Genomic DNA, 25,952 nt, shown 5'->3' on the forward strand with positions numbered 1-25,952 from the left:
GTTTTCTATCATTTATTTAGATTCTCTGAATGCACTATTTGTAATCTTTGGGTTATAATAAGAGATCTCTCATTTCTCTTAGGGGACCAGCAACTTGAATTTTAGCACTAGTCATGAAAGCAATAAAATCGGACAACATTGATATCATAGCTTTTTCAGAAAACTTACATTTATGGTAAATGGTTGCCAGAAATTCAGTGTAAATAATATTGTGAGAGTGTTTGTGGTGTTTACAGTATGGCATATTGGTGCCTGTATTTTGTAAAATGTATAACTGTATATTCAATTAATGATATAGTGTTAGTATACCAATTGACTTGAATTCCAAAATCTGATTTTATTTTGTAATGATAAATGTGATAATCAGATGGTAAATCAGAAAGTCACATGATGAATCAGAGTGGCCTGTACATACAATTCAGCCAATACTTATGTTTAAACAGTGCACAGGGTCATACACACAAATACACTAAAACAATGCAAACACAAAACATCATAATGTACGTTATTCAAACCAAACATAATAAACAAATCTATATAAAATATAATTGTAAGTGATGTCACACAGGGACTTCAGGGAATGTCCTTTTACTGTTTTTCACCATAAACATATACACAATTCATGATAATATGCAACAATTCATTGTTTCTACTAAAATCTACCAAAATCCATAAATATGACAGTATTTTACAGTTAAAAGGGTCAAGATGACATGAGTAATACATTTTTACTTGATCTTTTGACATAAACGGTCTTTGTGTCATGAAAACATCCTGCAAGTGTCATGGCTTAAAACATCCTCAGTATAAACAAAACATTTATTTAATTAAGCTCCAAAAATGGTTCATTTGAATATTGTGGCATCTGGAGTCACACTGGCAAATATATTTGCATATGACCGCCTCTAGTGAAAGACATCAACGACGCCCACTCATTTGCTTATCGACTGACACCTGTCTTCACCAGACACAAGCGTTGTGTCGTGCCAAAAGCAAATAGACGGCATTTATAATAACTGACGCTGTCTACACTGGATACAATATACAGAATACAAATACCTGTTCAATTTAAGATGTACTCCATGCATTTAAGTCAACAGGACAAATGAATAGTAAAAGAACGTTCGCTTAGATGCGTTCTATTTAAACAGAGTTTGCGTCTCTTTACAGACTTTAAAAGGACACCTTCCACAGGAACGAGTGGATGGTTTATTTTCAGACTGATCTCATGAAATGGCGTATGTATGACACGCCAATTCGTATTTTCATTTTTGGCGTGCTATCAACACGCATAATCGCTTTTCAGCGTGTTTATCAACGCCTTTGACTTAACGTTATATTACTGTATTATGTATATATAAATATATGACCTACCCCAACCCCGTCCCTAAACCTACCCGTCACTGGGGTTAATACCATTTATGAGTCTTCTCCTACCATCCTAGGAAAAGAAATATCGCTCCACAGATGTAGATATAGATTTTGCTTCGTTTCGCTCGGACATTTAACGGCGTACACATACACGCGGAATCACTCGGACATTTAATGGCGTAGACATACACGCAAAAGATTTCGGCGTGGACATACACGCGGATAGCTCAAAATGCGTATAGATAACACGCCACTTGAATTGAAAGTGGCGTGTATGTTTACGCAAAGTCATGATGTCATGTTGTTATTTTTATTATCGTCCTGGATCACGTCTGAGAATTATGTTTGTTTAGAGCATTTTACTGCATTTTTTAAACGAAGGCGCAGTATCTGTTTATGGTGGTTTTATATGGATAATGTTTTCATTCGCATATTCGTTACTGAAGCTGCAGTTAATACTTTTTTTCTATGGAATGACTTTAGCTAAACATAATGGTGACAGTTTACTGACAAGCCTTAAAGGAGCCACCCATTAAAAACAGATCATTTCAGACAGAGGGATGGTTCAAAATAAATTGTATTCATATTATAATATATTTAATATTTTAAGTTCAATATTACAAGTGGTTCCACACCAAACACTGAATAATGAAAGTAAACACTTTCTGCAAGTAAAGATACTTTATAATGGATATACTGTACATAATGAAACAACAGATTCATCAGTGATTCACCAAACTGTAGACATGATCATTGGCGTTTGAATGAACTGGTTCGTCAGGAATCGTGCAGTACAGGTGGTAAGCATTCTTAAGGAATAAAACACAAAGATAGAAAAGACAATAAAAATCTTGGCATTCAGTTCATGATGGACAACTCTGTTTTTTATGTGGTTTCGGTGTGTGTAGGTGTGTTTACACATACGTCATATTCCTCTGTATTTCCCTCTTTCTTTACCAAAACACCTGTAATGCAATGCAGAAGAGTCGAATCACTTTAAAGAACATGCTGACCTTCATGAACAAGCTCTTTGTCATAAAGCTTTAATGTATTTTAAGCTCTGACATTTTGCACAGCAGAATCATCTCTTCTCTGACTCATTCTTTGCAACACTTTGTTCTTTGTTGTGTTGAATTTAATATTTGTCCCTCTTCCTCCGTATGATTGTGGGATCTGGTGTGCTGTCCTGATGGGACTCTGGGTGTTCGAGGTCTTTGGAAGAACAGCATGATGAAGAGGGTCAAATAGAGTCAATAGAAAACCATCCAAAACAAGAGGACAAATGTCAAATGGCTTCTCCTAAAGCTTTATACGTGGTGTGTGAAGATACATCGGGATTTGACGTCAGTGACACCAAACACAATCAATGCATGTCTTGATACCAAACATGATGCACCAAGATGGAATTAATGCATTTACAAAATAGCTGTGAGAGCTATACAGCTTATTGTATAGACAGTGTAAACATTCTGCAAAAATAGTTTTGAACAGCAAGAAAGTGAGTAAATGACTTTCATTTTGTCATGACCTGTTTCTTTAAGAGAAGATATGGCTTATAATACTGATCTGCTGAAGACTTGAAAGAGGAAACAGTACCGGTTTCAGAAGCTGTGGTCACGTTTTTAACTAAGCAGGTTTATTTTTCTTTCTTGGTTACTAATCCTTATGTTATCTGAGATCATTTACTGAGAATGATGTTCTCTCACCTACAGAGATGGGCTGAGATGTGGCTGGTACAGAAGTGATCAGAGAATATGTCTCTGCAGGTCCAGAACAACTCTAAAAAAACAATGAATAATTAAAGTCATGTCCCTTTCAGCTATTCTTAATCATCATGGTATTATAAATATTTATTACCTTGTGATTTTAATGATTGTAAATGCAGTTAATGCACAGATACTCACCATACCAATTCCTTGATCTGATGTTATTGATCTAATTTTTTTCCTAAGAATCAAATATTGATCTTTATGGCATCTTTTCATACATGCATATATCAGATAAGGTGCTAAACATTTACACTCATAGTTCTTATAGATTACAAAAAATATACAACATGACATTGTATCACAGACTACTGAAAAAGATTGCATGCAACGCAGAAGTAGTCTGCATTAAATAGTCATATCACTTTAAAGGGTAACTAAACCCTAAAACAACTTTTTTTTAGTTAATGATCTGTAAGACTGGGGCTTTATTAATGCTGTTCATTGATTCAAGTAATTTTTTTGACATTTGGGTATTAAATGTTTTAATTCTACAATATATGGTGTAAAAACGTCTGAGTGCTGCCCTCTTCAGGTTGAACGGTGGCTACTGCAGTTGAATTTTCCTATTGGAAGTTGTGGTGCCCTGTGACGTAAGAGGGTACCAGCCATAGACTGTAAAAAAATATGGACGTAGTGTCTGTGACGTCACCCGTAGGTTTCTGAAGAGCGTTTTTGAAGCCTAAAGTGGGCGGGGCCGGCCGTCACCATCTTGGCAGCGCGTCCCCTCTCGTCACTCCCGGATAAAATAAAATCATAGACAGTAAAAGAAATGGACACAGCGACCCCATAGACTTCAACGGAGAAAAGTGAAGTCAATTAGAAGCACTCACTTCCTGATGGCTGAGCGCACTGCTAAGGCTCACACTGAGCTTGACGACGTAGATGTGACGTGAGCAACCTGTCTGACAGTTGTAAGTAGTCTAGTAGCTGTACCAAGAGGAATCTGAATATTATATGTTCATAAGCTAGCAGCAGGAGCAACTTTATGACTCTGTATGGGCTTCCTTGACTTTATGCCTCCACGTCCCCCCGATTGCACGCAAGCTTCTCCTCCTGTTTACACGGTAATTTCTCTTCTATGCGACAGAGAGTCGCGTGTTATGGCGCAATCGTTAGCCTATTTTTACAAAAACTGCTTTTACGGGGCCATAACGTATAAGATACAAGGTAATGGAGCCTTTTATACATTGTCGTGTTTCTTTAGAAATAAACAATGGACAAATGGAGTCTTTAAACGCCTCAGATGTAAAGTTAATCGCTGTCAAAGTGACGCAAAAATGAATGGGAGTCAACGGAATGCTAACAGCAGGTGAAGGCTTGTTAGCCAATGGCGGCCCCCAGGGTAGCTTCAGTTTACGGCTGATGGATTACCCCCTTGAATAAAATGGGCAAAGAGGCGGGACGTGGGTGGAGCTGAGGTGCTAATGCTATATGCTACTGGCCTCGCGCTAAAGTGACAGCTGATTGAAGAAGTAAAGCCAATAATTAAAGTTCATGTTTTTGCCCTTCGAAATACTATAATAGTTAAAAGACGTAACTAAAAGTGAGACTATGTGTATCGTGATGCATTATTATTCTGTTAGTTAAACTTCTTAACCCGCATCGGCCCGCGAGCGGGCCGTCGAGGGCGTGGCTATACTTTTATTACCTTTTTTAAGCTTTGTTTTATAACAAATATTCATCTGACTATCATAAACTATGCATCATTTGAAAGCTAAAACACTCAAGAACCATGTTCTAGACTTGTTTTTGCAATCAATACACCAGAGAGGAAAGGGTTAAATAAAATGCAAAAGGACTGCTCATTTGAAAATGAGCAAAATGAACCGCTATACTCATCTTTCATCTCGTATGGTTCAGATCAGTTCGGAAGAATCCAAGAAACAACAGCATACATTTCAATGTAAGGGTCCACTCTTCAAAATGCATCCCACTTTTTAATCCAAAACAACGAAAAATAGGGGAAAAAAATGAAATATCCTCCTTTGTTTTCATGAGCGTTTTCGAGATAGAGTTCGCATCATGTTCATTTTCAAAGAAATATCGATTCTAATCCATATTCCAACACTCAAAAGCCATCTCACCCCCGCAGTTTAGACTCTTCCGGATCGAATGATACATCCTACTTCTCTCTCCTTCAATCACAGGCTCTGTTACAGACCAAAACAGTAAGAGAGTCCCTGACAGGCTGAGCGCGCTGTCCATCGCGCAGCTGGGCTTTCGACTGGATAAAAGCCAGGATAATGCTATCCAATGTCTTTTGAGCTACGTTTTGATTGATGGGAGTATTATGGGCCTTTCACACAGGACGCGGAAAGCGCTGCGCTGCGCTATGAAACCCATTCATTTCAATGGCTTGCGCCGCGCGAAGACGTTTTGTTGCTGCGTCGAGCAAAGCGCAAGCACAGCGGTGCGCACCATTGACTTGCTCGCGCGCACGCCGCGGTCAAAGTTCAAAATAGTTTAACTTTTGCCGCTGCGCTCTGTGACGATTATCAGCGCGGCCAATAGAAACGGGACATCCAAACAAACACGGAAATCAAAATGGATGAACGGCTAGTACTGTGTGTATCGGAATTTCCTGAGCTCTATGATACAAGTTTGACATCGGCAGAAAAGCGGTGTCATGGAGACATATCTCCATTCAAGTTGGCATGTCAGGTGTGTTTTAATATATATATAATTTGTTCTTTTGTGTCAGCTTTAATGTTTGAATAAATGTTTTATTCTAAAAAAGAACTGAGCTCATGATTCGTGTGTTGATTTCGATGTTATATGTGTGTGTGTGTGTGTGTGTGTATATATATATAATAAATAGAACTCCCGCTTAAAAGGTTTTTGAAAACTCCGCCTACTTTGCTCTGGCATAGCGCAGCGCAAATCGCGTTGTATCTGAAGGGCAACGCTGAACCCAGCGGCCAGCGCAGCGCAGCGCAGCCCATTCCGCGTCCTGTGTGAAAGCCCCTTTAGCCAACTAAAATCGATTGCAGTGATAGACAGTTCATGCAAGCACATTCGTCAAATTCAACTGCGCAAAGTTTTCATTCACATGTGCGCTTTCGCCACGCGCGCAGCACGCACACACATAGTTAGCCGACCAGAATGTAAACAGACACATAAACGCGATGTTTTGACACATGGAGCTTGCATAAATGCACGGATTTACTCTAAAGCTTATATCTGAGCATCTGTATCATGGATCGTCGACTACAGAAGAGATTTGAAGGTTTTTTTGCAGAAAATGACGAAGAGCAACAGGAAGTAATATGATATTCATTATAAGTATCAGTTTATTGCAATTTATTTGAGTAAAAACCACGTTTGTAATTACAAATGTTCTAAAACATTTATGTTTTTCTTTTTATATATTTTATACATTAGTTGGAAAATGAACACTTCTGCAATGTCTATACATGTAGTGAGAAATCACTGTTTTTGCTATTAGAATTGTTCAAAATAAAGATAATTTTGGTAAAATGTTCAAATGTTGTGCTGAAATCGTTTTTTTCTTGTGTGGTTTGAAGGGCATAACAGTTCTGAATTGTTGTTGCAGACCTATAGTGTTTACTCCCTATGTAAAGTGTTTGGGTGCCAGGTGTCCATTTGGAGTCTCCAAATTGCATTTTGGAAAGGACGCCTATACTTTTCTTGAATAAAAGCTTACAGAAACTACATTTTTGGGAGTATCATCCTCAAATTTGAATCTAAACATGGTCAGACATTCAATTTTATCTTTATGGTGTTTTCAGGCCCTTAACATAAAAGTCTGATCATTTTTTCCCTAAGTGAAGTTAATTAAAAGAAATCGTGAGTCACATTCATGTAAATTTTACCTTGTTTTACTCTGTTCCTATGCTACTTTGAGTTATAATGACTCTTGGGTAACAAAGTTTCAAGTGTCTAGTTTAAAAAAAGATCAGAGTTATGAATGTGGACCATAGGGTTTAAGAGCTACAGACATTTGTATTTGGGTATGTCATTTTCAGAAAATTCTCAAAAAATGGGGCGCTGGTTAAGAGGTTAAAAATGTATTATCATGCAGTAACTCACAATATTGCTCTGAGCTTGTGCGTGTGACAGTGATTCATGCGCATACATGTCAGTCAGCATGGCATCGCACGTCAAGTTCGTAAAAAGCTTTATTCAGTCCATTTTAAAATCTGATTTTGGCCGCCTCTCAATTTCTCAAATGGGTTAAACCACAGATATTACCTCAGAAGTTCAAGACAAGTAAATGCACTAGAAATCCACGCTCATTCAAGAGTGTGCATCTACTGCATGGACGGAGAGAAAGCACTGTCACTTGCAGGATTTCATCTGACGGTACTTTTTATTTAAAGGGATACTCCACAGTTTTTCAATATTAAACTGTTATTCCCTTTAACTAAGACGAGTTGATACATACCTCTCGTCTCAGTGCGTGCACTCAATCGCTCTGGCGCGCGAGACACTTTGATAGCACAGTTCATTCAATATGGGCCAAGCAGAGAAGCGAGTAAACACCTCCACGTTTTCCCTATTTAAATACAGTTACACGAGTAGTGTAACTCGACCAAGAATGGTGACACAAAATAAAGCGTTTAAAGTGGATAACTATATTGTATGGCGGAATACCACAGCAAGTGCTTGGGAGCACTTCGACTCGGCGCAGTAATATCATCACTCGTGAAAAATCCTCTCCCTCTCCGGAGTGATGATATTACTGCACCGAGTCCATTAGCCGAGTCGAAGTGCTCCCCCCCCCTCCCCCCCTCCGTTGGGCTCTGCCCACTTTTCTAGCATTTTTCAAATATTGTCAGTGGGTGGAGTCAGGCTCTGACCAGGGGTTTAGTTACCCTTTAAATAACAAATGTTTTAACCTTCATGAACAAGCTCTGTCATAATTCAAACTACTGAATTGAATGCATGAAACAACTTACTGTCGTCTTCTTTTTTTACCTATAAACAATGGGCATTATTTGTTCAGTTTTCGTTTGCATGATAAATTCTATATTGAACAACATATAACCCAGTACATACAGAACAAACAAAGAACACGTTTGAAATCTTTACTTACATGCAAACCAGCATGGGTAGATGAGTCCAGAAAAAATGACACCAACACCAGTGGAAACCAGAACTATAACCAAGAAGCCTGTGTCAAAACAAAACCAACACTTTAATAAATATTTCTGTGCATATGGTAAAGTTTAATTTGGTTGTTTTATATGTCAGTCTTCCTGACAATTGAAGTGACAAAAAAGATTGAGAAAATTGTTTTTTGTTGTGTGCATCTAAATGTTTTACAGAGATTTGAAAGAGAACATGCCTAGTTCACACTACACAACTTTACACGTCGGCAGATCGCTGTGCTGTTTAGTCTATTTGGAAATGGACGCCGAAACAAAATTGGCGGTGAAAAAAAAAAGTTGTTTGTCCAATGATCTGTTTAGAACCCCGAAAAAAAAGAATATGGGTGAAAAGATGAATTAGCACACGCGGGCAGCAGGGATTGTCTGTGCTACAGATTGAGTTGCAGGTGAGTAAAACAAGTGAAAAAGCAGCTGCCTGCTCGTGTTGTAGTTTGGCAACGGTTACAAAATACAAAAGTCTTGTGAATGTGATAAGCTGATCATTCATTGGCTGTTGCTCGTCGCGACACGTGACACCAACAGCTCCAGATTAGGTAATAGTAAAGCCCGTCTACGGAAAGCCTTGGCACTTCCTATTAGCCCCATTGTGTGTCATCTTGGTTGCAGTTCCATTAGAATTCCACTGGAGGTGATCGCGGGCGAGTGCAGAATGAATGGGAGTCTATGGGGCTAGACGGCTAAATGTATCTCTTTCTCCTGCTTGTCGTTGAATCAACATAGATTTTATTGTTGATTCCACAAGTTCAATATAGATTATAGACCAAAAGTCGAATAAATGAGTACTTATGTCCTTTCGATTTCTTACAGGTTAGGCCGTTGTTGGCCGGAACACGCTAGCATTCTGCTATTATGTGACGTCATCACATTTTTGAACGGATTTTTAGAACAGATAAGTGATCTTAAAAATGCAGTTTTCAGCTGAGTGTATTATCTTAGTCTCCCCTTTTGAATGCAACTTTCAGATTACTTGACAAAAAATTACATCCTGAGAAAAGTGGATTTCTGGGGGTGAAACTCCATAGACTCCCATTCATTCCCCCGCATGGACAGAGACGTGTTACTGCAGCCAGTCCAGAACCCGGAAGTAACCAGAGAGTGCCAGTTCTCTCCTATTAGACATTCTCTGGTAATAGGCTCTATGCACGAACGCTGCTGACGTATTTCCGGTAGAATCTCAGCCAGTAGGTGTGTTCGACTTCATGCAGCTCTGCGCAGACCGATCGGCGGCTGACTTGAAACAGTGCATGCCGGTTAGAAATTTTGTCCGACTTGATGCAGCGCCGACGCCACATGACTGTGACGTATGCAATCGAAGTACCGCGAGAGCGTTTCGAGAGTAGCCGGAGGACTCAGCCAGCGCAGCTTCTCAAGAGCAGCTGCACAAGCTCTGATGACGACAGCTGTTCCACGATTCGCCGGATTCACCGCATGACAACGATCACGTGCGTTTCGTGTTTATTCTCACACCTTTAGTTCTACTAAAGCTCACAAATCAGTTTTTTATAACAGTAAACAGTCTTTCCATGTAGTCGCGATGTTATATTGTCATTATTGTGTCATTTATCAAAATAAAACTGATTAAAAAACGTTTACTCCACTTCATTGATATAGGCTGATTTTGAACTTTATTCTTGTTCAAACAGATGCTGTATGAAGGATTAAAGTATTGAATGAAAATGTGTCTAAAATATCTGTGTATGTGGCAAATATTGCATTTATTTCACTTCAGCTGTGGTAAAGTATGCAAACACTACGTGAGCGGTCACTACGGGAACCAGAAAGTGTCCGACTTCACGTCTCCGTTTGCAGCTCCTCCCCGCCTGCACGCGGCAACTCTCGCCGATCGGTTACATCCAGCCGTAGCCGATGTCGAACACACCTAGTGTCTTTACCTCCACATAGCACGTTCTATAGCGAAGTGTACTATAGGCCAAACTTTAATAAAATTCATTTTCTCAGAAACGAGACAACAATTTTAGAAACTGATTCGCTAGTCGGATTTCGCATGATATGAGAGATTACTCACCCTCAAAGTTGTCGATGTAGCTCGAATTATGTTATTTAATGCCCTTAAAGTCCCCGTGAACCGGAAGTTGCAAACGACTTTTCTCCAGTGTTGTGACGTATTTCCGAGAGAAACGGAATACTAAATGAGGCAAAATAGTGGGCGTGGCTTTTTTCCAACTAGCACCTGACTGGATCTAGAAAAGTAGGTGTTTTCATTCAGCCTGTCTACTGTCAGTTGGAGGGGCGTGGTTATGGATGTTAAGCAGACACCCAAACCGTAAAGCCTACGTCATCGGGCAAGGTCCTGCAATGCAGAGGGGAGGGGCATTTTCAAAATTTGATTAAAGATTACGAAGCCAAAATTTTTATTTTTTTGGATTGACTTGCATGGATGAATTGTTCACCACAAAACGATCAATTTAGGCAAACAAAGTAAGTATGGTCAATTTTGATTTCATGGGGACTTTAAAATAGCTACTTGCTACGGATGTGGAAAAACGCAGAAAGTAGGCCTACCCGATCTGATTTTTTTATGACGGACGAAAGTTTCGGAGGCAGTGTGTAAACAAACGTGATCGACACAAAGTGAGTCATATATTTTTTTTTATCTGACTATGAATCCAACATACTGTATAGTGATTTTACAAGTGAGGAAGAGTGGATGAACTTACACGTGGTTTTCTTTTTTGTGCTGGTTGGCAGGTTTGACTTGGAAAGTAAGTCTACAAATATAACAATCACTTTTGAGAAGGGAATCATTTTCACTTTAATTCAGAATAACCAGAAAAAGTGTTATCAGTAGCCAGCTTATCAGCAGCAAATATACCAATTATCACATCATTCAAGGTGTAATAAGAATAATTTATTTTGATTTTACAAACTAAATTACTTACAGGTTTTCATGGTTGTTGTAAAATGTGCAGTGGTAGCTGATGTTGAAACTGTAAAGACAGTTTACCAGTATTAAAGCAAACGTCAAGACAGTATTGTTGTTTACAGAGCCTTATATACAAAAATACCTTTTTTCTTACTAATATGTACAGGTTTACAGGTACAGGTTTCAATGAGGACATTACTGAACCAAATGAGATGAGTTGATTAGTTGTATATAAACCATACTGTCAACACTCCCGTTTTCCCCGGGAGTCTCCCGTATTTCACACCCATCTCCCGCCCCCCTCCCGTTTTGTTATTTCTCCTGTGAAACTCACGGTATTTGACCGGAGTAAAGATAGTTTGCGGTTTGATATTCTGATTTATTTTAGCTGTGGTCCCGCAGTGCGGTGTCGTAGACATGCAAATAATATCTCATTTCGTTATTCGTGATTTGTGAATTCGTGTTAAGGGTTACTCCTGTCCGAAATCAGTGTTTTTTTTTCTGAATTTTAATTTTAAATTGGGTATAGCTCCAAAAGTAGGTCACTTAGAAACCTGAACCCAGTGTCATCTTGACATTCTAGATTTGTGAATTTTTTCACAGCAAAGCTTTTGTCTGTAAACAGTTCGCTAAGTCCGCTAGACCGGAATGTGGAAAATTGGCGTTTTTCATGTTTAACAATGTATAATACCAAATTATATAAAAAAAAACACACACCGCTGGTTTACAAACACACTTGTTTTAGATTAGGCTTGATTTGTGAAAACTTTCACAAGTCAGTTTGGGTCAGTTAACCCTTCCCTGAGTGGTTAACTTGGTCATTCTGATTTGTGAAAACTTTCACAAGTCAGTTTGGGTCAGTTAACCCTTCCCTGAGTGGTTAACTTGGTCATTCTGATTTGTGAAAACTTTCACAAGTCAGTTTGGGTCAGTTAACCCTTCCCTGAGTGGTTAACTTTGTCTTTCTGATTTGTGAAAACTTTCACAAGTCAGTTTGGGTCAGTTAACCCTTCCCTGAGTGGTTAACTTGGTCTTTCTGATTTGTGAAAACTTTCACAGGGCAGTTTGTTATATTTTTTAAATCTGACTTTTAAATCCAACATATTAATTCTACAGTCACTTTTACCATTGAGGAAGAGTGTATGAACTTACACATGGTTTCCTCTGATGTGCTGGATGGCAAGTTTGACTGGAGGTCTAATTAATAATATAAAAATAATTTATTGCAAGATGAATCAGTTATAATCCAGAATAACAACAAAAAGTGTTATCAGTAACTTAACCTACCAGCTGTGTTGATGTAACACATCAATACATTTTTAAACATTATCAATATATAAATCTCAAGACTCACTCTGGATTGTTACTGTCACTGGATCGGAGTGAGGAGATGGTGTTTGAACTTGTGACTTCTTCACAATGTAGAAGCAGGTTATTCTCACAGATGAACTCTGACCTTCTGACCAAATACTGATCTGAGATCCAGTGAGTGAGAGCTGACATGATGAGCTCAGTTCTGAGAAACTTTCTCTTCCATTTATGTTAAAGACACACATCTCCATCTTTAGATCTTCAGTATTCTCACAGCTCAGCTGAACGGTGTCTGTTTCCTTAATAACTGATGCAGATGTTGTTAAGTTGGCCTGAGGAAGACCTAATGAGCAAAAACGGGGAAAAAAATAATGTATTCATCTAGAAATAGAAGCAGGTGACTCTTCTGAAAAAAAAGAAAAGAAGTGCAGTTAGGGCGTAGGGCCTATCCGAATTCACTTTTGCTAGTTTAATGACGGAAAATGGTCTAAAAGGGTTGTCCCTATTCTCTTAATGAGTAATGGGTGTGTTTTGGGCTTTACGTGCAATAAACCAATCAGAGTCTCATCTCCCATTCCCTTTAAATGCCAGTTGCGCTTGCGACCAGGCAGATTTGCAGTTCACATGATGGAATTTGATATGGAAAGAAAGAATGCGTCTCCAGAGCGAAAAAGGTATGCTCGTGCGCGAGGTTAAAGCGTGCAAGCAGACCATCTACGGGACAAGCCGGATTCCACCATCTTATGTGCACAATAATAATCTTTTACATTATAATCCTTTTATTTGTAATATTTGCATGTTTGTGTGCTGCTGCGCATCCATGTGTGTGTAATAAGCAGAGTGTACGTGCGTTGTGGACCCACCTATAGGCGCACATTACTAACGCGCTCTTAAAAAAAATTTCCACCATTGACTTTAGACCAGGTTTTTGTTGGTCTGTTTCAGTTGCCTCAAAATAGCAATGTGCCAACAATGCGCCTGCCCTGAACACACATCGTTTTCAGATCAGCAGCCCATGGGCGCACATGCATTTGCTATTTAAACAACAGGACGTGAAAATGATAACTGCGTCAGGCGGAAACTAGCAGAAAACACTTGTGTCGCTCCATTGTGCCGGGTGTATGATAGGGCCCTCTGTATTGTAAAAAGAGCTATATAAATAAATGTGACTTGACTTGACTTGACTTAACCAGATCAGAGCATATTTCTGAAAGATATTAAATTGAGATACTTCTACTTCAATACAAGTGTATTCATTTGTGTATTGATAAAAAAAAGTTCAAGAAGTGCTGCAGAACAGGAATGGCCCAATAAAAATGTGCAAAGAAACTTTTAAAATATTAAATAATTTGCTTGCCGTTTCTCCTCTCACCTTCATATTAGATGTGCAGAAACAAGCTTCTTTCTATAGATGTGTCGGACATTGTCTAGCTCTCTGACATGATCAGCTGAAGCGACTCTTCCTTCCTGCCTAAATATATCAGATAGTTCTCTTGCTGAAGTCACACTGGTAAAGCGTTTGTCTGAGAAGAACCTACAATTTCAAGGTTATTTTATTTATATAGCACATATACAACAGCCACTGACCAAAGTGCTTTAGAGAACAACCATATAAATAATAAGAAAATAATACCTGCATAACACATAAAACACAAATAAAAGCAGCAAAGCTAAGAGCAACCTTAAAACACGAGTAGCAAAACATTATCAGACTCAAATATAGTAAAACCAACCTGAGAAAAGAGATCAATATGCTAAAGAAAACAGGTTGGACCACTTTACCAAGTATATATAAATGTATTGCAATTATAGCATACAGTTAGTGTTGGCAGTATGGTTCTGTTCTGGGCAAAAACTCCTACGCCTGTCCATGCTGCTATGCCTGGACAGAGCGGGGAGAGCAAGTCAAACAAACCCCCCTGGGGTACAGAACAGAACCAGTAAATGCATGCATATTGAAATACTCAATTACATGAGTTGTAAAAATACAAATACATGATAAAGCTTGCAATGTATGACTGTACAGGAAAAACAAAAACAAAACTGTTCGTGGGAGGAGTTGGGGTTGGAGGAGGGAGTTTAATGCAAGCAGCGATGCTATGGAGGAAATGCTAAAGAAATGGGAGTTTATATGTGCCGCTGTGATAGATGTCGACATTGATTGGAACACGTCATGAACAGCTGGCTATCAGCTGATGCGAACTTGGCTGACGTGGCCTGCCTGAACTAACGCATGCTTGATTTTTAACAGATTTGGCAGACAGGGTAGGGGCCGTTCTAATCTCTAGAGGCAAGGTGTTCCTTTTTCTTTTATTGATCAAACTTTCATGTTCTAATGACCCACATAAATCCTATTGGCTTAAGAACTATACATTTGTCTCTGATTAAAAGTGCTCATATGTTAAAAAATGTTTACAGTAAAAAGTCCTCACCTCTGATGGTGTGTGTGTCACTGCGCGGTGATCTGATCTCAGGTTCAGTGTTGATGTAATAATCACAGCTCAGATTTCTGCTGTTCACTGATCGTGTGAAGAGTTCATTTTGAGTTAAATAAAACATACAATGATTCTCTCCAGACGGACTCTTCTGAATCTGAGAGATGCGTGTGTGCAGAAGAACATCCTCAGTATAGAGACTACAGGGGAAATAAGCTCTGACTGAAAGTGGTATTTCACAGGTTATGTTGATCTGGAAATCATCAACATTAACACTGATGTTGGGTTTCTGAAGTGAACCTAAAGTGAAATAATCCAGAGTTATTAAAAACATTGCAATAACAGTTTGTAAGGCAAAAGAACAGCAGTGAAATCTCTTACCTAGAACCGTCACTGTAGCAGCAGGAGAATGAGGTGATGGTTTATTAATCCCGTTCTCAGTTATTATGTAGAAGCAGTAAATGTCGACTGATGCAGGTGATTTTACATCTGCCCATCTGAGCACTTCAGCACCAGTGAGCTCGAGTTTACATGATGGACTGACTTTATTATTCTCCTGTTCACGGTTTCTGTAGAAATGACACTGTTTCACTGTAACATCTGCTGGCGTCTCACAGATCATCTTCACTGAGCTGGACTCTCTTAGCACATCTGGAAAAACTTTTACAGCAGGAGATTCTGAAATAACAAAAACAGATCAATCCCTACATTACATCTTACTGACCACTTTTCCATGCATACTTTTCCAATCATGGTCCATGTTTTGGTTAAACTTTTAAACAAATTTAAACTCATAAATCAAGGATCGGTGTTAGGCCCTCTGCTATTCTCAATATATATGCTGCCACTTGGTAATATTATAAGAAAACATGGAATTAATTTCCACTGCTATGCTGATGACACTCAATTATATATTTCATCACGACCAGATGAATACACTAACTTATCTAAATTGACAGAATGTCTTAAAGATATAAAATGCTGGATGACGTGTAATTTCCTGCTACTAAATCCAGATAAAACTGAGGTATTACTTATTGGTCCAAAAAACTACCCACAAAATCTCCTACAATACAACTTTAATTTAGAAGGATGTCCTGTTACCTTATCGACTACAGTAAAAGACCTGGGTGTTATACTAGACCGCAACTTGTCTTTCGAAAATCATATTTCGTATGTTACAAGAACAGCCTTTTTCCACCTTAGAAACATTGCTAAATTACGTAACATGCTATCTGTTTCTGATGCAGAAAAGTTAGTTCATGCATTCATGACCTCGAGACTAGATTACTGTAATGCTTTATTAGCTGGTTGTCCTGCATCTTCAATAAACAAGCTACAGTTAGTCCAAAATGCAGCCGCTAGAGTTCTTACTAGGTCAAGAAAATATGATCATATAACACCGATTCTATCATCTCTGCACTGGTTACCTATTAAGTTCCGTATCAATTACAAAGTACTACTACTGACCTATAAAGCCCTAAATGGTTTAGCTCCTGTGTATTTAATGGACCTTCTATCGCCCTACAATCCATCGCGTTCTTTAAGATCCCGAAATTCGAGGCTTCTGGTCATTCCTAGGATATCTAAGTCCACTAAAGGAGGGAGGGCGTTCTCACATTTAGCTCCTAAACTCTGGAATAGCCTTCCTGATACTGTTCGTGGCTCAGACTCGCTCTCCCAGTTCAAAACTAGATTAAAGACGCATCTCTTCAGCCAAGCATTCACATAATGCTTACCTTTTATAACACTGTTGAATCAGATCGACTGCATTAATATTATGAACAGCAGCTACGCTAATTATTTCCCATCTGCTTTTCTGCTGTTATCTCGGGACGCTAGTCCCGAGGTAAATAGCGTTCGTCAGCTCCAGTTTTGTATCCAGCCTCTCACGGAGACTTCAGATGCTCCAACACCTGCGATGAGACGACTCGACGCCTGTGAAGAGACGACTCAACGCCGGCGATATGTTATGCCCTAAATTAATACATGATGATTAACTAACTATATTCTTCCATGTACATTTCTGAAATGCACTTTCTGTAAAGCTGCTTTGAAACAATATGTATTGTGAAAAGCGCTATACAAATAAATTTGAATTGAATTGAATTGAATAAATGTCTTTGCAGCAGCACCCAAATTAATGGAACATTTGGGGCAAGAGGTTAACTGATTTTAAGTTAATAATTTCATCCCTTAAGAGACGAGTGAGATTTGTTGACTGGGGGGGGGGGACGGGGTCTCGCTCGCGCAAGGTCTCTCGCGTCTCTCGCTCGCTCTACGCGGTTTGGAGCACAATCTCTGTCACGCATGCACGCTCGCTCTAGATAACGGGAGATTTTTAGCGAATTTGCGGTATAACTAGTCGATCACGAGTGGCTCAACAGGTAGATATATAGATAAACTCATCTTCCAGGCATTTGACCGCCCGGGTTGACACTTCAGCGTGAGAAATCGGGAGTGTGGCGTGTGAGCGTGTGAAACCAATCTAATGCGGGTGTCTCACGGCCAATGCGTGAGAGTTGGCAGCTATGGATTTATTTTGTTCTCACGGTGTAAAATGCCCACAGAGTTATAGAATAGGAAAAGCCGCGCACTGCACGTTTACAGGATTCATTACGTTTGTGAAGGTAGAAAATGGGTGGTTTCTAATTGTGTTTTTGAGACTGTCTTCTTTGGTTCACTGCAGTTTTAAGGACAAAATACTGTTGGCTGGTGAATTTGCACATGGTTTGTCTTAAAATTATAAACCCCAGATAGACATAAACAACATTAAAAACGTCATTTTCACCAAAGGGGGTCTTTAATCATATTTGTCACTTTTTCATGCTCTTCAAAAATGTCATTCCCCTGATTCTAGCTTTTTATCACCATATATACAGTAGTACCAAAGAATAACTTTTATATAAACGTGCAGATGTAAATGAATTCTCTTGTGCAGTGGATATTCCAAATATGGTTTTTACGTGACTCAAAATTCCAATTAATGAATTAATGAGGTTACTGCAATCAGTTAAATAAATTTTCTTGGCTAAAGTAAAACTTCCTAAAAGCAGAGGTTCATGTGTCTGCTGTGTTCTACTAAAACATAAACATACTGATCACACATGCTGAAATATTTTAGAAAAACGTTGTTTCACTACAAATGTGGACATTCAGTGTTAAATTAACATTAATTTTTGGGAATATTGGGGCGCGGCACGGCTGCTGACCCTGTGCTTCTCCGTTCGTTTGTTTGTTGTTGGTGAATTTTCGGCGTTAATCGTGTTGTAAACTTTTGTTTTGTTCACGTCCTTGAGTTAAGCAACATGGAAATGGATTACTTGCGCGCAGTGGTGATCTTTTTTATCCTATATGCTGTCGTTAGAGAGAACTTTGCCCTAGCCGGGAACAATGAAGGAAGTGAACGAACGTCGCCACTGATTACATACTCGAGGGATTTTCTTCTTGCCCTACGGAATAAAGCTGTGTCTGTGGACTTAAATCACGTATCATCAACCCCTCATGGAAAAGCCCAAGGTAGGAAAAGGAAAAAAAGAGGCTCGAGGGGGGGCGTTCGTAACAGGTTGAGAAGGCGAGGAAACAGACACCCGCTTCCCATCATAACTCTGTCAAACGGCAGATCATTAAATAATAAACTGGATGAGATCACAACACGTCTCCGGTTTGATGAGGATTTTCGGAGGAGTAATTTGCTCTGCTTCACAGAGACATGGCTTCACGAGGACAGCACTTGCATTGATATGGAGGGATTTACAGTTATAAGAGCAGATCGTGATAAGGTGTCATCTCAAAAATCCATCGGGGGAGGACTCTGTATGTTTATTGACAGCGCTTGGGCTTCACAATTCAAAGTACTCAAGAGAGTGTGCACTAGAGACTATGAGCTGCTGTCTGTATCTATCAGGCCGTTTTACCTTCCGCGGGAGTTTGGGCAAATCACCATTATTCTTGTTTATGTCCCAGGGCCTAATAACAAAGAAGCTGATTGGCAAGTCACAAAGGCAGCTTGGGGATATGTATGATAGGGCGGTACTCAGGAAGGCCAGACAGATATCAGCAGACACCCTACACCCACTCAACTCAGAGTTTGAGTTGCTCCCATCTGGCCGTAGATTCAGGGTCCCAAGGGCGAGCCGGAACATTTATAAGAGATCCTTTATTCCCCATGCCATACAGGAACTTAATTTAAACTGAAAGCGTCTTTGTGTTTTATATAACTTCTAATCGGCTGCGCTGCTTTCCATTTTCTGTTGTTGTATGTTGACGGTGGTAGTGTCATTCTTTTAAACTGTGTGTATTTTGTCATTTTAACTGTTGTGTCACTGATGCATATATGTTTGGAGAAGTCGAAGACAAATTTCCACCAAGGTGGACAATAAAGTCTAATAATAATAATAATAATAATTAAATGACAAAGATCACTTACTGTAAGTCTGAACCTCCATAAGAAGCTGAAAAGCAATGAAGATGAACAACTCCATTACAGCGAGAGTGAGAAAAGAAACGAGACTCACACAGGTGAATTAGGAAGTAACACATTAGACCACAACCATTTAATGCTTGTGCAGTCAGAACTATAAAGATGAACGTGTAAGACCACATGTTCAGCTGTATTCACGCAGTATTGGAGGGCAGTTCTGGGCCACAGGCATTAGAACAGCGGAAGGAAACAGTGTTCTGTTGGCGCTCGTGCACACTGCGTAGTCTTCAAACGATTCAATCTATCGTGTAAAGGGACCGTTCACCCAAAAATGTCAATTCTGTCATCCTTTACTCAACCTCATGTTGTTCCAAACCTGTATGAATTTCTTTCTTCTGTTGAACACAAAATAAGATATTCTGAAGATTGTCAGTAACCAGACAGTTGACAGTAGCCATTGACTTCCATTTTTTTTCCATTCTATGGAAGTCAATTGGGAACGTTTGGTTGTTTTGTGCACGAGGCTTTAGTTTTGCCACCACAAGAAGCGCAAGTAATCCCCGTCATTTTCTTGGACATGGAACTGGTGGAACATTTTTTCGATGTCACTTATTACAGCTATAGGATATCTTCTGAACCTCACAAGGACACCTGTGATATTGTTTATCATGTCTGGTCCTGATAACAAAAAATGTTCATTAATACTTGTACCTTTCAATTTCTTGGAACAATCAAAAACGACCCATAGCTTGTCTGGCTTTTTTTGGATGGTAGATGCTATGATGAGGTATGTACCACTTTTCACCATCAGTTCCATCATCATTCACTGTTTCTACATCACCTCTCTCAATGACGTCGTTCATGCACAGTAAGTAATGTAGTCTGTCTTGTATTTCGCGTTTCTACAGAACTTCTTGTTCAAATGATTGAGTCTGACTTTGGCAAGCTCTCTGTTGTCAGGTAAGAATTGTCGTTGTTTGAACGGAAGAGGCATTTCATAATGTCCTTGAGCATTTTTCTTTATGCCTTCTTTGAGATTGTCTAGAAACGTGATATCATCTTGAGAGATTGTCTTGTCATCTGCTGTGACATTCTTAAAGTCTGACTCAAGTACACGGATTGCCTCCACAGGTGTCAAAGCTGGTATCTCCTTTGTGGCTATTCTGTGGCAAAAACTGACTTCTGTTGACTCATTGATGCCTGGTGTAGAGCAGCCCACAATACTCTATCCTAAATGTGTTAGAATAGCATAAGATTCAGCATCTTTACCTAGAATGGCTTGCCTGTGAGCTAGCACTCTGGTGCCTTTAAGATATTTGTGTGCTGAGCCACTCACATTTTTTGAATAATAGATTTCATCAGCTGCTGAGATGCCCTCTCTATAAGAGACAGAAATGTGGCTTTCCAGTCCACAAACTAAATTGGGTCTGCTGAACGTGGGCTCAGGTATGGGTGACCTGTTGATGGCTATGCTGTCCTGAACTGCTTGAGCAAGGTGAGACTCACTGAGAGGTGTTGACTGGACAACATTGTATTGCTGATGTGTTGTAGGGGAGATTTCGTTTCTCTGACTTTCATGTTCATTCTGTTGACTGACTATTTGTCTCTTCTTTTATTTCTTCATATGATTTTACTAGAGCGACCTCTAAATCAGTGGTTCTCAAACCTATCACTATGTGATAATGAGCTGATGAGTTGAATCATGTGTGTTTGATTAGGGAGACAAAGAAAACGTGCAGTGTTGGGGGTCCTCCAGGACAGGTTTGAGAACCACTGCTCTAAATCACTGGTTCCTGGAGGGCCACAGCTACACATTTTGGCTCCAGACCTAATTAAACCATAGACAGTATAAGAAGTGGACAGAGCCATCTCATTGGAACTCAGTTGAGACAGTTGAAGCCCATTTTTAGCGATTTTTCAGCACTTCCGTTCCTGACGCGCAGACTCAAACCGACTCAAACTAAGCTTGATGACGTGAGCAACCTGGCTGACAGACGTTAATCTTCTAGTAGCTGTGCGTGAAAATTGCCAACGTTAATCTTGCAGAGACGGGGAACTTGAGCAAAGAGTTCTTTGGCGTGAGTGAGCAGGAGTAAGAATTCCGTTGCTTTTATGGACTCATTATCTATGGGCTTCTCCCTTGACGGGGCGTCCCCCCGATTGCCTGCGAGCTTCTCCTCCTGTCTGTACGGTAATTTCTGTACAGCGCGACAGAGAGTCGAGTGGTAATGACGCAATCGTTAGCCTATTTTTACTAAAACTGTTTCTACGGGGCCAAAATGTAACATAGAAGGTAATGGAGCCCATTATACATTGTCGTGTTTCTTTAGAAATAAATAATGGACAAATGGAGTCTTTAAACGCCTCAGATGTAAAGTTATTCGCTGTCAAAGTGACGCCAAAATGAATGGGAGTCAATGGAAATGCTAACGCAAGTGAAGTTCTGCTACAACATGGCGGCACCCGGCCGGCTTCAACTTCCGGTCGATGGATTACCCCCTTGAATTAAACACACCTGATCCAGCTAATCAAGGTTTTCAGGATTACTAGAAGCATCCAACAAGATTAGTTGGAGTTAAACTCTGTAGAGCTATATATAAATCATTCAATGGGTTATATATTGGAGATATGCTTACTGAATATAAACCTAACAGATTACTCAGATCATTAGGATTTACTGAATGAGCACTGTGCCACTGTTCGTCCGACTGTTTTGCTTTACTGCTTTTTATTCTTTTTATATACTTTTTTATAATCTCTGGAAGAGATTTTGAAGGAGAGCGGGAGAGTCTTCACTCCGATGAGGCGAATGAAGGAGTAAGTTAATTATACTGCTGAGAGTATAAGTCGCTGAGAGCGTCGTTAAGGGTAACGCCAGCAGACGGGGCCCCCGCTGGGCATTACTGGTGTAGCACCACCCCAGCAGAGTACGTCCCTGGGCTAGAGGTCCAGTGGCACCGTAAACCGGCTCAATCTCTTCCATCTCAGATAGGGGATCCCCGAATTTAGTGAATCAGGCAGTTAGGGATACTAACAAAAAATAGGGTTGTTTGCCAGGGATGCATCAGGAACGATTCCGAGAGAAAAATAAAAGAAGTTGTGACCCAAATTGGCGTGGACCAGTATTACTTTATTTTATTTTTTATTCTAAACTGTTTTAATTATTCTTATTTGTTTTGATTATTTTAATTTCTTCTATGTAAAGCACTTTGAATTACCATTGTGTATGAAATGTGCTATATAAATAAACTTGCCTTGCCTTGCCTAGAGCTGTGACACTCCAGGAACTGAGTTTGAAAGCACCACTCTAGATCCTTTTTTTATATCTGCAGCCGTTCTAATTCAAACCTTTGAGTTTCAAGCTCTTTTCTGAGTTCTTTTTTTTTTCTTTTCTTGTCTTTCCATTTGCATAATCTTGTATGCAGCCTCTTTTGCTGCATCTGCTTGTAGAGAAGATCCAGAATGGCTGCTGAGCTTAACTATGAGCTAAAAATTCATAGTCGGCCCTTTCCTTTCTGCATCAAACTCGCCATCTACTGTTGACAACCTTTTCAGCACAAATTTGACGATGTCATTGGTCACAGCTTCACATGCATGAATTTTACGCCTTGCTTAAACCAGCGGTGGGTGTGATATGTTCCCTTATTTCTATATTAGATCCACAGATTCTGCCTTGGCTTTGCTGATCAATATATTTATTTAATAGCTATACAGCAGCCAACATATTGTATCATTATTTCTGTACATATTAAAAAAAAATCTGCAACAAGAGGTGCAACAAGTGAAGAAAAGCATAAAAGAGATGTTTCCACCTGGCAGGAGCTGTAGATTCTGTGGCTGTTTTCAGAGTTTCACCAGTAGAGGTCGCCACTGAATCGGCAAAGAGAATTCAATAACGTCACAGAGTCCATTTAGTTTGGAAATACCACCTTAATTATAGCAGGCTACTGGTATCAATACTACAGCATATCGTAAAACGTTGTACATATCAGAAACGCTTTACTTTATTAATGTTTCACAAATACTTTGCAGTTCAAAAGTTTGGGAACGACAGGACTTTTTAATGTTTTTAGAAGTCTCTTATTATGCTCACCAAGGTTACAATTATCTGATTAAAAATAGAACAACAACAACAAAACGGTAATATTGTGAAATATTACAATTTAATATAACTGTTTTCTATTTGAATATAGCTACTTTAAAATTAAATGTATTCCTGTGATCAAAGCTGAATTTTCAGCATCATTAGCAGTCTTCAGTGACAAAATCATCTTTGTGATGTCTGGATTAGGATGATAGATGATATTTATAACAGTCAACAACAGTTTTAGAATGTGTTTTGCCTTATCTCTTTACATCAAAGTAAAGCCATCTTATGTAAATAAAATCACTTTAACTAATACTGTGAGAGTATTTGTTTACAGTATGGCATATTGGTGCTTATATTTTGTAAAATGTATAATATTCAATTAATGGTATACCAATTTACTTGAATTACCAAAATCAGCTTTTATTTTGTAATGATAAATGTAGGCCTACTGATAACAACAATGATATTACAGGTGGTAAAACAGAAAGTCACATGATGAATCAGAGTGACCTGTCCATAAAATACAGCCAATACTCATGTTTAAACGGTGCACAGGGTCATACACACAAATACACTAAAACAATGCAATAAACATTAACTAAATAACTTAAAATGTAACACAAAACATCTTAAATGTACATTATTCATAGCAAAAATTAATAAGCAAATCTATATAAAATAAAAGCCAGGCCTAATCGTAAGAGATGTCACTCAGGGACTTGTCCTTTTACTGTTTTTCACCATAAATACATATAATTCATGATAATCTATGATAATTCATTGTTTTTACTTCCAAGACCCATATATTTGACAGTATTTTACAGTTAAAGGGTCAAGATGACATGACAAGATTATATCAAATTTGATTTTTGTTTCATAGCCTAAAACGTCCTCAGTATAAACAAAGCATTTATTAATTTAATTATGATATTGTGTGATCTGGCGTCACATGGGCGAATATATTTGCATTATGACTGCAAGACATCAACGAATCGGTTTACATCATCGGACCATAGGCCCCGCCCAGGGCCGGATTAAGAGTTCAGAGGCCCCTGGGCACAATGTCTTGTAGGGCCCCCCTTAGGCAAGCCAAATGTATATTTTGTCCATTTTAATATTGCATTTACAGTTTTACTGACTTAAAAGGAACTTTGTTGTACTATGCTAGATTAAAGTTCATAAATGGTCGTTCTTTCCCATGGGAATTTGTAAAACTATGTTGGGTGGACCTCTGTGCCTCTAGGGGGGTTCGGGGGCATGCTCCCCCTCAAGAAAATTTTGTACATTTTAAGGTTAAATGCATCAATCTCGTGCTCTTTGAGAGATCAAAATTAGCTTCAACCCATGAACTGCTCATTGAACATAGAAAAAGCATTGATTTGTACCAGGACAATAAAGAGGGCTCAAACATCTTTTTAGTTATGATATATAGAGTCTTAAGTCTACATTACATCATCACTGGTGTTTTAGGATGCCAAACAATTATTATAATAATGTAATACTGATTTATATAATTATTCCTATGACGTAAAATCCATATAGCCTATAAAATGTACTATATAAATGAAAATGAATATTTCAAAAGTATATTTTAGGCTACATTACACTATAATACAGGAAAATTAAAATACTTTTGTCCTAATTTCTTCACTTGCAAGAAATAAACCCTTGAGCTTTTATTTAGGAGAAAACACCAGATAACCATGCTGATCGCATGAGCAAAGAGCGCACTTTTCTTTTAATCACGCAGCACAAACAGGATGTCTATTCTTAAAGTCTTATGCTGTTTTATAAAGGCACAAAGCCATATCATGGTTTCGATTTTAGTTCGTTGGCAAAATATAACGCTTGAGACCTTTATGTTAGGTTATAGATTTTACATCTCATATGTGTTGGGAAAAGGGAGAGAGAGTTCGGCAAAAGGCGGATTCGAACTCGGGTCGAGCACATCAAAAGCTGCATTCAAGCACTCCACGCGTTACGACCTAAGCCACTGCAGCTATTCCGTGACGGGCGTCTTTTTGGTAAAAACACAGGCACTTAGTGCAAATATACGCACCGTTCTCTAAAATACATTTTATCAGACCGGCCCTTGCAGCCTCGAAACACTACCGGCCCACCGGGGAAACTCCCGACTCTCCCGATTGCCACTCCGCCCAGGGCCCCTTAGATGTCGTGGGCCCCTGGGCAAGTGCCCAGTTGCCCTAATGGTTAATCCGGCCCTGGCCCCGCCCACAGCTGGCGCTTAAAGGCCAATTTATACTTCTGCGTCGGGTGCGCGCAGTAGGTACGGCGTAGCATACGCACAGACGCCTACCATACGCCGTACCCTTCGCCGTAACCTGACGCGCACCTCCTCAAAAATGTAACTACACGTCGCGACGACGCAGACCGCAAGATCTGTGATTGGTCGGCTTGGTAGCATCGCGTTTCCTCCTATGCATTTCCGGCGTGTTCTTCTGCACCGCCCGCCATTTTTAAATTCTAAGTACAGCGAAACTGTTAAAAAAACTAAAAATTTACCTTTTCCACCTCGA

The 25,952-nt window shown here is 39.3% G+C and overlaps 1 protein-coding gene across 1 annotated transcript; it reads right to left on the reverse strand.

Moving 5' to 3' along the window:
* Positions 1–12,499: 12,499 nt before the first annotated feature.
* LOC130083470 (uncharacterized) lies at positions 12,500–19,410 on the reverse strand. Its single transcript, XM_056248498.1, has 4 exons — positions 19,332–19,410; positions 15,284–15,580; positions 15,029–15,202; positions 12,500–12,810 (listed from the first exon to the last, which is right to left on the reverse strand). Exons 1-4 carry the CDS (start codon positions 19,384–19,386, stop codon positions 12,500–12,502), a joined length of 837 nt encoding a protein of 278 aa, XP_056104473.1. The 5' UTR covers positions 19,387–19,410.
* Between the last annotated feature and the right edge of the window lie 6,542 nt (positions 19,411–25,952).

The sequence above is a fragment of the Rhinichthys klamathensis genome, unplaced genomic scaffold, assembly GCF_029890125.1.
Source record: "Rhinichthys klamathensis goyatoka isolate OS25496 unplaced genomic scaffold, OSU_Roscu_1.1 h1tg000056l_1, whole genome shotgun sequence".
Lineage (NCBI taxonomy): Eukaryota > Metazoa > Chordata > Actinopteri > Cypriniformes > Leuciscidae > Rhinichthys > Rhinichthys klamathensis.

Bases quoted from the DNA above. Each gene is read 5' to 3' on its own strand.
- LOC130083470 (XM_056248498.1), bottom strand. From the start codon at position 19,386: ATGGAGTTGTTCATCTTCATTGCTTTTCAGCTTCTTATGGAGGTTCAG. The intron at 15,581-19,331 runs GTAAGTGATCTT...TTGTTATTTCAG, and splicing joins TATGGAGGTTCAGACTTACA to AATCTCCTGCTGTAAAAGTT. The intron at 12,811-15,028 runs GTATGTTTTATT...TTTGCTCATTAG, and splicing joins TCCGTCTGGAGAGAATCATT to GTCTTCCTCAGGCCAACTTA.